General features: G+C 43.5%; 1 protein-coding gene across 2 annotated transcripts in view; it reads right to left on the bottom strand.

The window, feature by feature from the left end:
* Positions 1-16,160, bottom strand: part of LOC138265860 (collagen alpha-4(VI) chain-like) — a 946,529-nt gene that overhangs the window by 358,059 nt on the left and 572,310 nt on the right. For both annotated transcript variants that reach the window (XM_069213964.1, XM_069213965.1), the window contains 2 exons: positions 1,722-1,775; positions 767-829 (listed from right to left, as the gene is read on the bottom strand). In XM_069213964.1, the coding sequence (XP_069070065.1) occupies positions 767-829; positions 1,722-1,775 (117 nt within the window). The remainder of the gene's footprint in view (positions 1-766; positions 830-1,721; positions 1,776-16,160) is intronic.

Raw genomic sequence — 16,160 nt, 5'->3', positions numbered from 1 at the left:
ACAGAAGGTAATACACACCGGTTGCACTGCATACACTGAACATAAATGAAGACCATAATTGCCATAGGTTTAGGGCTGTGTGCTGATTTTAGTGATTTGTATTGGTTCAGCAACATGTCCGGTGCTACTGGCATGAAATAAGATTATAGATTATGAGCTACAAGCCACCACTTTTATCGTCCTGCTCGGCTAAATAGCTGAAGCTCCGAAACGTGTCCAGAGATTGACACCGGTATTTTCCCTATTAGCCAAACAGTGAGTGGCAATATCCCAGTTCAAACGTTCAAAGTTGATTGTAAAAAGATGGTTGTATGATGTGGCATGGTGTACTGTGAATGCTTAGACATACACTGTCCTACAACCAGAAATGGCAAAGCCACATGAAACCTGGAGCCCACTTCACACCTATTTATCAAACAGAGAGAATACACCACCATGAAAAACCTCAATCTTACATGCAGAAGTTGCTCTTGTTCTGAGGAAGACACATATGGGCATGTCAGAGCATCTGGTGATTTATTACTTGACATGTGCAATGTAATAAGACCAATTTCCTACACTGTCACTGAGGGATTTATTCTTCTCTATAGTGGGAGATGTCAGCAGATGTCTATATTTGCAAACTTAAGTATGTCCTGCAAATGTATAAATGTGATGTCCTGTGTTGACATGTTGAATAAATTACCAAAAAGTAGTTTGAAGCATTTCTTGAGGCACCTGGAACTTGTAAATCGATAAAGCACAAAACATTGGTTCCATTACTTACCACATCACCTCTAACACCTGGAAGGCCTTTAACACCTGGGTCGCCTTGAAACCCTTTTCTTCCCTAGATGAGAGTGGAGGGAAAGGATTAGGATCGAGGGCCAATTAACAACAGACACAGACTACCCAAACACAAAGGAAGGACAGAGCTAAACAGTGACAGCTCAGAAACAGGACAGGAAATAGGCCAGAAGGGCATATATGGAGGAGAATGATTTAGGTATAAGGCAGAACCAGGAGAAAGAGTCAATGTCCTACGGAAAGAAACACATATGAGTAGTTTGAGGCCTGGAGGAAAGACCCATGGGGAGTATTCTGAAATATGTATAATGCATTCAAGGGCATATCAGTCATTGAGGAAAGGCAAACAGTGCCAAGCCTGTATGTCAGAACTAGGGCAAGCAACCTGTGACGTTTCTCCGGAAATACCCACAATGGAACCTCTAGAGATCTGTACAACAGACCTAGGGAAGCATGCAGTTTCTAGTGGCCAGACCCAGAAGAAACTGCTGTGGGCCTTGAGGACAGGCCCCGGAATTGCCTAGAGAATGGACCAACTGACGGCAGCCTTATACCTAAAGGAATGACATATGATCCATACCTGCAGGGCTGACACAAGGAGATCAGCCTAAAGCCTGGAGAGCAGACCAACAGGGTCAGAAAAAAGCACGGGGGAGTTCCGACCCTAGTGAGAACACATAAACTCTGCATGATCGTCTCAGCAAGAGGTCCATGCCAATCCCAGAGGTCAAATAAACAAGAAAATGCCCATGTGCTGCACATCAGACAATTAAAACAACACATGACACTTCATAGCTCTGAACCAGGGGTGGAACCAATTGGTGGCTTGATGGAAGAATGTGTTCACAACAGCGGATCAACCTTGGAATCCAAGTGCAGCTTTGAGGTTACAAAGACTTGTTGTTAACAATGGGGTCTGCACCCTGCTCACTTACCTGCTTCCCGATGTATCCTTTGTTGCCTGGCCCTCCAAGTGCCCCAGGTTTTCCCTATGTGTGGAAGAGAGTGTGAAACTGGTTACAGGAATCCATGATTGGAGAAGATATAACCAAGGCAGCACACCAGATAAATTATTACAAATCTCTATTTACACTTTCTTTAAAAAAATAAAGGGATAAGGGAGAACTTGCTAAGTGATTGTGTGAGGGCTATAACAGCTTTGTCAAGAATAATGTCAAGTACAAACAATGCCATGCTGGGTGATGTATATGGAATGCCATACTAGATGATGTGCGAAGGATGTTGAAGGCCATGCTCTGTGATACTGGGAGGTATAAGAGAACCCAGGCATAGCAATTATGTAAGTGATAGAAAAAAGCCTTGTTAGATGATGTGAGATGGAAGGAATGTCTTTCTAGGTGATGTTTGATGTATAAGGACCACCATATTAGATTATATGTGAGTGATATGGTGGACAATGCAAAATGAAAGTGTGAGTGATATAGAAGGCCACAGTATTTGATGGGGGTAAGGAAGACCATGCAAGGTGTCAGGGATAAGGAAGGCTTCGCTAAGCCATGAAGTGAAGCATCAGGAATACCATGCAAGAAGATTGTCAGGAAGGTTTTGTAAGGTGATGGTGTGAGCAATGGTAAACAGTGATAAGGGATGGCATCAATGAAAATGAAGCATGTCTGAGTCATGGCACTGCCAGCTAACCGAACCAAGGATATTAAGCATCAAGTGCTAAAAACATCTAAGCCTTGAAACACTGTAAATTGATGAATCAATAAATATCTTGAAGAATTCAAGTGTTGTAAAGCAGATTTTATATGTGGTAAAACAACTTTAAATACTGCTCCGCTGATATAAAAAGACACCTGCTTAAAAGTATGTTTCCCTGGTGGCTTATCACAAATAGTCGTGTCAACTGTTTTGTGGAGAGACATCAGCTAGAACGTGTGTGGATTGAGAGTTTTCAGCACATGGCGAAAGCACCACCAATAATCAAGTGGCTACCTTTAGTGCTGCAACAACATATAAGATGAAACATAAACCAGTGAAACTAATAACAAAAACAATGCATTCAGAATTGTTGGAAACTTGACCTTTTGGCAGGATCACTCTGGATTTTAAACCACATTTTTGTTGGCCAGAACTCTGCACACTTTACTCCTGTTAATCAAGAGTAAAGCGTTTGTGTTCCCACTCTTAGCATGTAGAAATTGGTATAAGTCTAATTGGCATATTTAAGTTACCTTAAACTCCCTAATATATGGTATAGGGTATACCCAGGGTCTGTAAGGTAAATGCCACTACTGGGCTACCGCACCCAATGTGCTACCCACTGCAGTGACCCAGCAATCCTGTCTCCACGTTGCCATATATACTGGGGGAACAGTTTTAAACTGCCAATTTGAATTGTCAAAATAAATCCTTTTGATCAAGAATTTCCATTTTGAATATTAATAAGTCATCCCTGAGTAGGCCTTTTTGCTCTTGAGGCAGGATTTATGGTATTTAAAAGTATGAAATGTTTTCTGACCCACAAGTCCTTACAATGAAAAAGGCCTAAACGCTATTTTCACTGTAGCAGGCCTGGCTGCTCCACAAGAAAAAAACTGGGTTACATTATTATATTTATAATGCTAAGTTCCCTTTTTTGGAAGAAGCTAGAACAAAATTAAAGGACTCTTTTTAAAAGTTATTTCCAACATAGTGGTAAACTCAAATTTTGTATAACTATTAAAGAAAATTTGATTTTAGAAAGTTACCTTTCAGCTACATGAAGTCCCTGGGAATTAATTTGCATTTTGGTTTTCCACATCTGCCAACCAGTAATTAGTATATAAATAGGTGTGAACTGGCTCCAAGGACAGGGACAAAAGGGCTTGGGTGTGGTGAGGTGTTGTTGTGCCCTTGAGAGGATAGGCCCAGGAACTTAATTAACTTCAAAGAGACCTACCCTGACACAAGCAGATGTAACTAACACACAGACCTGACCCCTTAATTTGTACCCCTAGTCATAGAGGTCCTAATCATTGTAAGCTTCTTGTTGACAGTACACATCACATGTGTGTCACACTTCAAAGGGCGAGTGCAGAATGTCAAAACAAATCTTGTGTATCTACTGTCTGGTTGTTGTAAATTCAGTTTTTGTTCTACCAGACTTCTGTCTCTGAGGCTGTTGTGGGTAGTTTGTGCTTCACACTAGATTTAGTGCACCCTCTTGAAAATGTTCAAAGTGGGTAGAATTAGCTCTGGGAACCTTTACCCCTTTTATTAAGGCATCCCCAGAGTTCATTCCTACCCAATAGCCTTGTCAAGGCATACATGTGCCATCTACAGGTACCCATTTCAGAACACTCCTGGATCTGTGGAAGATCAGATGTGAACTGAACCTCCTGTCTGAGACCTGAGAAGAGCCCTAAAGGACTGGATTTATTCTCCTTCTTATACTCAGGACAAAGACGTAGACTTCAAGGGTCATAACGCTGGCATCCTATTCAAGGAAGTACAGAGATACAAGCTAAAGGAGGCCTTTTCAACAACTGCCCAACTCAGTGGACTGGGAAAGGAGACTGTTATTGGCTTTTGCTGGAACTCGTTGAGTCTTTGTTTCCCATGAGGTCCTGGGGGGCTTTAGAAATGTACTCCCGTGTTTGACTGAGACCTTAAGGATTAAAATCAGAAGGTAAAATCTTTGACCAGGACGATCGTGGTTAGTGAATCTGACCTGTGATCCATCATAGTCAGATTGTGCCTAGCTCCTGTTCTACTGTGACTATTGACTATCATTGGCACATGGTGCTTTGTGGCAGTAGCACAAGTTATAACTTTGAAAATTCATATTTCTGGTTTACCAAACTGGGCTTTTGACATTGTGTGTATATTTTTTTTTTTATTTCTCTCATCCGTTTTGGGATTTTTAATTGTTTTGCATTTCAACTACATTGGTGTTTTAGTAATGCATAAATACTTTTCATATTGCCTCTAAGTTAAGCCTGTCTGCTTTGTGCCATATCCACCAGGGAGCTCAGGTTAATTTAGTGACTTTGTGGGTTCACACTGACAAGGCTTGTAGGTATTACCTGAGGAGAGCACCTACACACCTCAGCTAATATTCCAATTTCTTATATGGACATCTACATTACTGGTACTTTTCATTGTTCATTAGTTGACAAACTTTTGAAACCATTGTAAATATATGAACAGCCAGGACTACCATTCTGCAGGGCTTCGGTGAGTTCTGACCTCCGCATTTGGATCACTCTTTTGTAATATATGAACATGTATTTGCTATAAACAAGACATTGTAGTTACAAACATCTATGTGTGCGATGATTGGATACTTTAAAGCCACAGCAATGTGGTGCTGATTTACAATATAAAGTTCTTTAGTTATTGAGAGCTTGCACTAATAAAGAAAAATCACCTCAGATGTAGGTATAAAGGTTTTATTTTTCTTTGGACTATAGAAACCATAGCTCTGGCTAACTATGGCTAATGATTTTCTCTGAGGTGGCTTCACTACCCACACTTCCTTCATGAGATTCATCAAGGCTAAAATTGGTCTGGGATTGCCTGTGTTCCTGCTAAGGGGAGACTTGGACTAGCAGTTCAGACTGAACTGTTCCTACTAAAGCAGGACCACAATACATTTGCGTATGGTTGGCCTCTATCAGTAGTAGCATATGGAGCAAAACAATGATGGACTGGAATGAAGCCCAGGTTTAACCGAGGCTGATATGAATGCAAGCATTCCATCAATCACCATTTAGTTCTTATCAGCAAAATGCACTAGGTTTGATTAGTACACCCAGACCTGGGTTCCATAGCTCACTCTGCCAGTTGACACAACACACTTTATTATTAGGGCCCAGTAAGCTACAGTGTGTTGGGAACTGAGACAGCCAGTGGAAAGGGAAAACGTGGACCTTCCAAATAGACCCAAGAGTTAGATAATGCCAGAAGAGCTGCTTAAGTCTGATGTGGAAGAACATTGGTCCCTCAAACAGCCTGCAAGAACACTCTGGTTCTGATCAACTAATGCGACAACATGGGGCTTGATAAGTGCGCGCTTATGATACTTGCTGTGATGTATTACTTGAAAATGTGAAGATGTGGACAGAAGAGCAAGAAAGGCAAGAAGAAGACAACACCTGTAAACAATGAGTGCTACATATCCAAAATACTTTGAGCTAATTCCAACTGTGGTTCCTTGCTGGAACATAAAAGAATCTTATGCAATTCTCTTCCCAAAGCAGTGTCAAATCCCTTCTGCTGATATATTTGATCACAGAGTTAAACAACTTTCCCAGTTCCGTATTTTGCGTTCCTGCCTTTCATTTGGATTTGATTCTTTAGTGTAATTAAAAGATAGGAGTTGCTTCACAAGTGCAGGTCTCATTTGGAAGATCCCAACCTTCTTATCCTTCCCAGTACCCAAATATGCTGCACTTTTGTTTGTTGCGAATAATGGATTGTTTAGTTTTTTCATCAAATTGTTGCTTGAGTTGCAAAAAAAAAATAAGAAAATGAGCGAGGCTCCATGTGTTCTCATGCAGAAGGGGTATGGCCTAGCAATTGTGGCTAGGCTGTTTCAATATTGGAAGGATCAACCCCGTTTTGTGTTTGGCTGGTTCCCATCTGAAGTGGCACCATGAGCAAAACATGAATGTCTGGAAGGTCCCCACAATATTTACCACTGACTGAGATTAATTCAAAAATTAAAAACATGGGGCCTGATTGCAACTTTGGAGGAGGTGTTAATCCGTCCCAATAGAATATAATGGACTCGTAATACGGCTGGTGGTATATCCGTCACTTTACCGTCACTTTTGGGACGGATTAACACCTCCTCCAAAGTTGTAATCAGTCCCATAATATTTTTGGTTTTCTCAGTGAGATACTCTAAGTGTGACAGGCATGCCAATAAGTGGGTTATGTAGCTCTCACCTCCTTATGATGTGAACTGCCCTTAAAAGCCCAATATGGATGAAACTGTTTTGGGGTTGCTTGTGTTCCATTTCAGAAAGGGTTTGGCCTAGCTGTTCAGGTTGGACCGTTCCTCTGTCTATCTGTATGCTGACCTAAGAAAACCAGGTACTCCCCACAGATACTGGATGTTCATCCTGGTCAAGAAACCAAGAACAATGGTAGCACAATATTGTTTGTATCACAATTTCCATAAAGATTGGTTTAAAAAAAATCAAAGTCATTGCTAACACTTCAGAAGATTTTAATATTTAATATCACATGGTCTGCATTTTTCTAAATGCAAACATCATGTTTCTTCCATTTCAGAGCCTATATTCATGAATCTCTCCTTCCACTTCCAAGCAGATACTAACTCATATGTGTATACCAATAAATCTTCTTTAAAGGGGCAAAGTGGAAAAATTAAAATTACACACATCTTGCAGTCATTATGGCTGAAGAAGACAAGTCCTACAAGCTCAGACAAAAGTGCTACTACTGAAAACAGAAATTATAGATTCAAGCAGGTTACCCCAATTGTATAACCTCAGACAGGAGTGTTCATGATGTCTTAACAACTTTCTCCAATAGGAGATGAAAATATTCACAAAGGCCAAGAAATAACAGCCAAAGCAGCAAGTGCCTTCTGACTATCAAGAGGCAGCAGTAACATTTAGCCTCAGAAAAACAGCATAAACTAGAACTGAAATGTCAGTTTTAAACACATTTTGCCAACACATTTTGCCCCAAATACCAACTTTTAATTTTCTGAAAATATACAAATGTTGCTATCAATTTGTCGGTTTTCATTTTAGATAAGTAAATCAATACATTCAATAGAAAGCTTGCCATTTCAATGACAAGACACCACTGTGGATCGGAAATAAAAGCTTTTCATTTTCAATAGATATGTTTGCTCCCAGAACATCTTCATGTTAGTTTGAACAAGAGCTCACAATTAGTCAAGCTGCTAAGGGATAAATTATGACTTACATACCAATGGATCACTGTCACATGGCAGGGAGCCCATCCTGTGCTTGTGATTTTTATCATCATTCTAGAAAGGTGACAATTAAGTAATGCCTGCAATATGCCTGTTGTTCTAATGCCTGTTGCCCCAGACATGGCAAGGGTGGCAACCTTATTGCTGAGATGGCCAATATTATGCCAGATTTGGATCCCATCTGGCCAAGGAAGCTTGTGATATCCAATGGTTACAACTAATATTATCAGGCCAGCATTATACCAGCTGTGGGGTGCATTATTACATGGATGGTCACAATATACCACACAAGGACACCATTATGTCAGAGTAAGGGGTAGAATTATGCCAGTTTATGATGTACATATGTTGGGGACCACAAGATGCTATGGATGCCTGAGATTCCAGGGTTGAAGTAAAGGCAGCTGCGAGGAAGTGACTGCAGGCCTCAGATTCAAAACATCAGGCAAAGCCACACTCTCTCACACACAAACACTCAGCCATGCACTTAAATATTATCTTGGAATCAGCAACACAAACAATAGAAGACACAGACTGACATGAAGACAAACGCACACATAGGTATACATACACACACCCGCACAAACAACATGTTGGCACCACAGTACCACTACAGTAACTGAAAGCATTTTTTTTTAAACTTGGATGTTTGGTGGTGCATCAGTCAATGCACCTCATCTCAGGCTTTCCAATAGGGCAGACCCTGCATTCACTTTCTCTCACACACAAACACAAACGCGCACGCGCACACACAAACACAAACATGCCCACACACACACATTGAGACTCTAATACGAACCAGCTATCATGCATCAAGCTAAAACACACCCACCTCTTCGCACTGACACCAAGGTGACTGCATATCAGCCTATCAGTGGAAGCAATAGATATTCCTTACTCTTGTTTAAAGCACTACAGAACAATTGCTCCCTCCTATCTCTCTTAACAAATCACACAGGATAACCTATCACACTGCATGCTATCAGCCAGCTTCCATCTCTGTACTGTTCTCCAGCTCTCAAATGCTTCCTCTAGACCAGTGTTTCCCAACCTTTTGACTTCTGTTGATCACCACTTTATGAATACTGGAACCCGGGGACCCCCTGTGAATCATTACTGGAATCGGGGAACCCCCCACAGAGTCACTACTGAAAGTTGGGGACCTAATCTGTTAATATTATTTAATTTTCCCAGCAGTCACGTACCCCCTGAGGAGGCTTCGCGGACCCCATGGTTCCCCAGACCACAGGTTGGGAATCATTGCTCGAGATACAATTTTGAGCTTCTTTGACCTATTCTTCTTAGGAACGCTGTCCTACTCCACCAATGCCCTTCACTCTCTTAATTTTAAAGCAAAACCTAATCCCATCTTCTGGCCCTAGAATGACCAAATACTGGAAACTACCCACCACCTACTACGCAAATACACGTATATATGTGAATTTGATTAGAACCCTATATGGAATATTGAGATTGACACAGCCAGTTGGAATGTCTAGGACTAACTACTGTTGTTTCCATTCTACATTTAGGGCCTGATTTAGAATTCAGCAGATGGGTTACTCCGTCACAAAGGTGACAGCTACCCCATTCGCCGAAATATAAATCCCATTATTTCCTATGGGATTTATATTTTGGTGGACGGGATATCCGTCACCGTTGTGATAGAGTAACCCATTCGCTGAAATCTAAATAAGGCCCTTGGTCTAAATTGTTCTGTTTGTCTGCCAGTGCTGGGTGAGGGAGGCAGTACTAATGCCACTACTTCCCACAAGCTGTTACTTGTTAAGCACTGTCACTTTAGTGTCAAAATCATATTTGCAAAGTGTGCAATAAGAGCATTTGACACCGCAATGAAGCTTAAATATACTGATATTAATTGTCTACTTTACAGTTCAACTCTGTGAGAAAAGCTTTCGTTCTTTTTCAAAGAAAAAACATAAAAGTGTCACTTTCAACAGAAACAAGGAGAAGTAACATTTGAATAACTCTCCAGGCCTATATTGTTCCTTTTTTTCCAAAGATCTTGATTGATTTTCCATCATAGACAGTGAAAATTACAGAAGGTTGCATTTGTTGATGCATATACCTCGCAACAATCAGAAAAATCAATACAACCTTTAAAGTACCCCTCCCACTATTCCCAAAGGCTCCTCTGTAAACATCACACAGCATAAAAGAAGGAAACTTTCTTTTTTCCAAGGAATAGCTCAGCATTGGCAATTTAAACAGTAATGCCGCTGGATCTTTATATCGTTTCATCTTGAGATGGAGTTGTGGTGAGATCTGTGAGCATTGCTGCCCAGCCTCTCAAATCCTGCTCTAGTTTTCCATCCATTCGGGTGTGTTTCCTATGGATTTCCTCAGCTGTCGCCCATTTCATGAGACCTTTAGCCAACTCGGAGTATTTCGGACATCTGTCTGAGCATGTGGGATAGATCCCGCTCAAAGTGAGTGGGAAGAGATATGCTTGGTGAATGAAATTATAATTCATTTGTTTAAATCGTGTGTTGGAAGTGCTTGTATGTACCCCATCATGGATGAGTTTCCAGTCTTGTGGAGTCAGCTGGTCCGGAAGCACCCCTCCCTACCTAGTCTGTATTCTGAGAAGCTGTCAGGGAAAATCTGCACGTAATGCTCTATAGAGATGGAATATCAAACGTCAGCTACCGGCCAAGTCTACTAGAGGGAAATGGCAGTGGATTGTGTTGGGGCACCTGGGAATGTCGGCCAGATACTGCGCACTGTGGTGGAGAGTTTTTGATATTGTAAAAATTGCCCAGATCCTATAAACTACTCAACCGCTTCTGCATACATTATGAAACGGTTTCCCTGTTATAGATCAGCCAACGTGAGGCAGCCCCCTCCCTCCATCTCTGGAGCGACATGAATTCCCCAATTTTGTAGAAGGGCCTCAATGTCTAGAAAATAAGCTCTGCCTGGAATGGGGCTCCCCAAAGCATCTTCTTCACTCTCTCCTCCGAGAGCTGAGCTACATGTCAGACTATGTAAGGTGTGTCCAGTGGGACCCTGGAGCCGATAATCAACAAGGTAGGGACCGGCAGCTCTCCACAACAGCCGTCCAGCCATCTAGATTCCCAGCAGACCTCCACTGCTAGCCAGTGCACTGCATGTTGCAAATGAGTGGCCATGTAATAATGTTCCTGGTTTGGAACCTCTATCCCTCCTGAGGGCCAAGGCCTTTTAAGGGTAGCCAGACTGACCCGTTTACGTTTGTTTGCCCACAGCACCTCAATCATAAGAGCACTGAGTATTTGAAATACCGTCAAGGGATCTTATGAAATGTTCCCTTTAGGGAGTATAAAAAGCAGGGGAGCAGTATCATTTTTAGGATCACTGTTTTTACCATTAAAGAGAGCGGTAGATCCCTCCAAAAACAAACCGACTCCCTAAGGTTTGCTATAACACTATTGAGCTCTAGATATTCTGTTTCAGTGGGAGCCAGATAAGCACCTAGATAACGGATATCATGGAGCTGCCACAGAATATCGGTCAGTGGGAGATTCTCCCGACCAAGCCCACAAGAGATCCCATGGGGTACAATCTAGATTTTGGCAAGGTTTACCCAGAGGCCAGAGATGGTTCCAAACATATCCATTACTTGCATGAGGATAGGGGTTGATATGGTAGAATTACATATATAAATCAAGGCATCGTCTGCATAGAGGGAAATCACATGAGTGATTCTCTAGACAGTTATCCCTCAAGGGTCCATGGTCTGACGGAGATGGGCTGCCAGGGGTTCCATCGCCAGTGCAAATAAAAGCAGGGATAGGTGGCACCCCTGCCTGGTGCCCCGATCCAGATCAAATACCTCCAATATCTCTCCTCCAGTACGGGCATGCACGCAGGGGGCTGTACACAGTAGTTGTATGCATTGGATATACCTAGGACCCAGTCCAGCATGATGGGGAACATGCCAGAAGTATCTCCGGTTTAATGAATCAAATGCCTGTGCCAATGTCTAAACACGCAATTGCTAATTCCTCAGTTCTGCTCATTTTGGTATGATAGACATGTGCTAGACACCTCAAATTATGTAGGGTATGACACTTAGGAATAAACCCTGACTGAAATGGGAAGTGTGTGAGTAGTCTATTGGCAAGTACAGTGCTAAGGATTTTGACGTCAATATTTAGAAGAGAAACAGGGCAATACACGGAAGTGGAGGTACGGTATTTACCTGGTTTTTGTATCATAACGATTAGGGCTTCCCTGAGCGAAGGAGGGAGACTGCCGAGTCACAGGGCTTCCTGGTAAACTTCTAGAAGTTTATCCGCTATAAGGACTGCATATTAGCAATAAAATGTGTCTGGTAGACCATCATTTCCAGGGAGTTTTGCTGCTTCCCTAGTTATGGGTTCATCTAAGGCTCTACTGCGGTGAGGAGAAAGTTTAGGGAGGTCAACTTTCTGCAGGAATTCAACCGTATAGTCGGATGCGGAGTTGCCACGATTTGCATACACCGCACTCAAGTGTGTCAGGAAAATCCTATTTATTTCTCGCTGGGTATAAACCGGTGGGTCCGCTGCAGTATTTAAAGAAAGGGTAGGAGCCCTGGATCTTTCCTGTCGGGACTAAATGGGCAAGCATTGCACCTGTTTTGTCACCTTCAGCGTGAAGCCTTTGTCGGTATACCTTAAAGGTAAATCGTTACGGATCTCCAAGAGTGTGTCTTTCCAGGTCTGCAGACACCCCGATGTGTGGGTAGGCGGTTCTCAATTTCTGTTCATGCTTTTTAATATCACGTTCTAGCTGCCTCAAAACCATTTTTGGGTTAGACAGCAAACTCCTCATAATACTACTTTCATCACTTCCCAGACCCATGCACAGCTGCTCGAGGAGCCCCAATTCTCTTGAAAGTAGTGTGTCACAGATTCAGGACTGTCTCATCAAAGAAGAGGTCGGTGAGGGCCTCAGGGCGGAGGCGCCATGTCTGTATTGCTGTGGGGGTTGTCAGCCATCCCAACGTCAGTAAGTCAGGCGAATGGTCTGATAAATATATGAGCAGGAAAGCAATTGTATGAACCCATTGTGATACAGGCTTTGACGTCAGGACATAGCCTAATCTGCTATGAGTACCTGTAGCTGGAGTATGACAGGAGAATTGTTGGGAATCTGGATGTCTGGGCTGCCAGATATGTCTTAGATTTAATTCTCTCATAAGGTCTCGTAGTGCCCTGGTCATGAGTGATTTAGTATGGTGTCTGCGTGGAAGCAGGTCTGTGTCCCCATTCAGAAAACTATTGTAGTCTCCTGCTATAATCCTGTCTGCCGCTAAGTATGGGGAGGCAGCCCGGGCCACAGCCCTGAAAAAATATGGGCAGTCATTATTGGGAGCATAAACATTAATAAAGCAGACTTCCCTGCCATCCAGTGTGCTGTACCGAATAACATATTAACCGTCTGGATACAGGACATGGTGTCTATGGGAAAAGGGCACCCCAGGGCCACCCATATTAATGTTCGCCTAGCAAACCCAGAATGAGACGTAGCATAAATATGACCCCTTCACCGTTTGAAAAGTAAAGGTATACAGTTACCCTAAACACGCGTTTCCTGGAGGAATGCAATAGCAATCTTATAACGTTTTAAACAGGCATATACTAGTCTTCGTTTTTCTGACTGGACAATGCTTCAAACATTCCCTGTCACTAATTAGGCTGTATAATCTGTCAGGTGAAGATAAGAGTCTCTGTCTCCCTATTAATCGGGACTTAAGTAATACCTGCCTGGTGCAGTCCAGGGGACCCATGTCCTGAGCTAAGCAGAATGCAATGAGACATAAGAGCCATACAATCCAGTATAACATGTCAATTTCAACAAAACTCCTCCTATTAGATCCCTAATCCCCCCACCTGTTGGGCAGTTTCACTATTGCTTCCCTACCAGTAATAAATGTTGGGGAATGGCGTCAGTTGCCCTATTTTCCAAATGTAACACAGATTAAATTTATATATTAAAAAAAAAAAAAAAAAAAAAAAAACATAGAACACCTATCCTAGTAATAACCTTTGCCCACTAGAGTTGTGGGCAAGAAAGGGAAACAAAGTCTAATCCTCAAGCTCCCCTGTCATCCCACACTCTCTGTCCTACAGCTTCCCCTGATCCCCTTATGATCCAGGGTTAGAAGTATGAATAATAAGTGTATGAAAGCCATCATAAAGACATCTTTGAACAACACATTTCATATTTCACCATGTGCCACAGCATGATTTCTTAGAAGGTTAGGTCTCCCCTCAGCAAAGATAACTTTGAATTTAGGTGCTGTCCGAAGGTTGGGTCCGGATTTTGCAATGCAAGAGAGCCGGGGACGTGCCCCATCCACTTTCATTGTTCCCTGTCTGAGTCTTCACTGGCCATCCCCGGACCCGAATCGGTGCCTTGTAGTGTGTCTCGGGGGTGGGCAAAGCAGTATCCATAGCCTGTATTGTGCCATATGGACCAACAGTAATCCTTTCTGTTGTAGGGACCCAGCATCTATTTTCTTTTCTTAATTTCCCACGTCTAGTATACTGGGCCGATTGTCTCTGCGTCTTTGAAGGCTGTCGCATAGCGGTCTCGCTGGTGTGCTGAGGCAGGGTATCCAGCCAGCCATTAGCCTCTGCTAGGGTATAGAAGAACATGGCTGATCCTTCATATTGGACCCAGAGTTTTGCTGAAAAAAGAAGGCTGTACTTTAGATTGTAACCCTGCAATCTCTTTTCAACTGCCACAAAAGACTTCCTTTGCTCCTGCACCCGCTGTGTGTAATCAGAAAAGATGGAGATGCGAGTGCCCTGAAATGATAGGGGGGGTCATATGTTCTGGTGTACTGAAGGATAGCATCTCGGATCCATACATTAAATAGACAGGCAATTGTAGTTCCCATCAGCGCTCCTGGTTAGCAGGGTTGCCAGCTCCCTATGAGCACTCTATTGTGAAAAATCTTTGGTTTGAGGGTGGTTGTGATCCAATCTTCCAATAAGAGTTCAACAGAAGGCTCCGCCACCTTTTCGGGAAACCCCACAAAGCGGATATTGTTCCTGTGGGAACGGCCCTCTTAGTCTTCAAGATGGGCATCAAGTTGGTTTGTAATTTTTAGAGGTCCCTAACAGTGGTGCTCAGAGTGCGGACTTCTTCTGAAACCCTATGCCATTTTGTTCCATCTCTGTCACTCTTTCGGCAACCTTCAAAAGGTTGGCACAAAGCAGGGCCACATCCCTACGAACCACTTCAGTATTTGAACTCTGAATCACCACCATTAGGTCTGTTAGTGAGGCAGGAGCTGAGTCCGGTCCCCCTCCTCCATTAGGTTCAACAAACTGTGCATCGTGTTCCTCAGGATGGGTTGAGGGTGGCATCTGGTGGGCATAATTACGTATTTTATTGGACTGCGATATCTTAGTGTTCTTGTCTTTCATCATGTTGTTAAGGGTTAAGTCAGACTCCCCGGATCTGTGGGGCATGAACTCTTGCAGCAATGATGCAACTGGAGGGCAACCCCTCTTCCATAGTTTTAAGGATGCTGCTCCAACAGATCAGCGGTTCCTGTCTGGAAGCGCACCCAAGAGAGCTCGGAGCTATCTAGACACAGGGAAATAGCAGAGTGTCCTATACACTGTGCCCAGGACTTAGTCACTTCCAAAGGGGGTCTCCCCCTCTCACCCGAACTCCTGGCGCTTCAGGGCTTTGCCCCAGGGACAGCTGTCAAGCAGTAATGATCTATGGGGGTCAATATTCTGTTCCTCATGTCCTTTCCCCCAGACGCATCCCCACTAGAGGCAAGTGAAGAGGCAGACGGGGCTGCTCTCCTCCAACCAGCCAGTCACTGGTGCTAAGGATGAATGCAATGGTGTGTTAAAAGTTCATAACTGGCTGGTATACAGGCTTAGATGTTGACATGTCTCAGTCTGGTGCCCACATTGCAAGGGATAACAAATTTGATTCTGCTAAGTGGCCCACAGGTCCTTCGCAAAGTCTCACAATCTTCTGCACCGGTCAAAATGGGTCCCTTCTTCTCAGGCCGGTCAAGTTTGGGCAGTGGCACTTCTCCTCTCATTACAGTGGAATGGAGGCCAGCAGCCCCGGCATCTCCCCCCCTGCTGGGACCGCCCAATGCATGCACTCCCTAAGAGCCAGGCGTGCCGCCTTCAACCCCCATCCTGTTCAGCGCAACAGCAGACACTCACCTCGTGATCAGCAAGGATCCTGTGAGGGAGCTGCCCAGCACCACAGGGGGTCTTCCCGGGCCAAGTCAGGTCCCCGCTCACAAGGCTGTGGTGCTCCGGTGGTCACTCCTCTCTTCTTCTCCCCCTCCCACCGGCCCCACCTCTCATTGTCAGTTCAGGTGCATTATGGAGGATTGTCGTTGCCGGATGAATATCACGTCACCGCCACCAGCCATGGGCCACCTCCTTCTCTTGCTCCGCAATACCACGCACCAAAACCG

Source organism: Pleurodeles waltl, chromosome 11, assembly GCF_031143425.1.
Source record: "Pleurodeles waltl isolate 20211129_DDA chromosome 11, aPleWal1.hap1.20221129, whole genome shotgun sequence".
NCBI classification, from domain to species: domain Eukaryota; kingdom Metazoa; phylum Chordata; class Amphibia; order Caudata; family Salamandridae; genus Pleurodeles; species Pleurodeles waltl.
The sequence above is the reverse complement of the archived record's forward strand: the minus strand, read 5'-3'. Positions and strand labels throughout refer to the sequence as shown.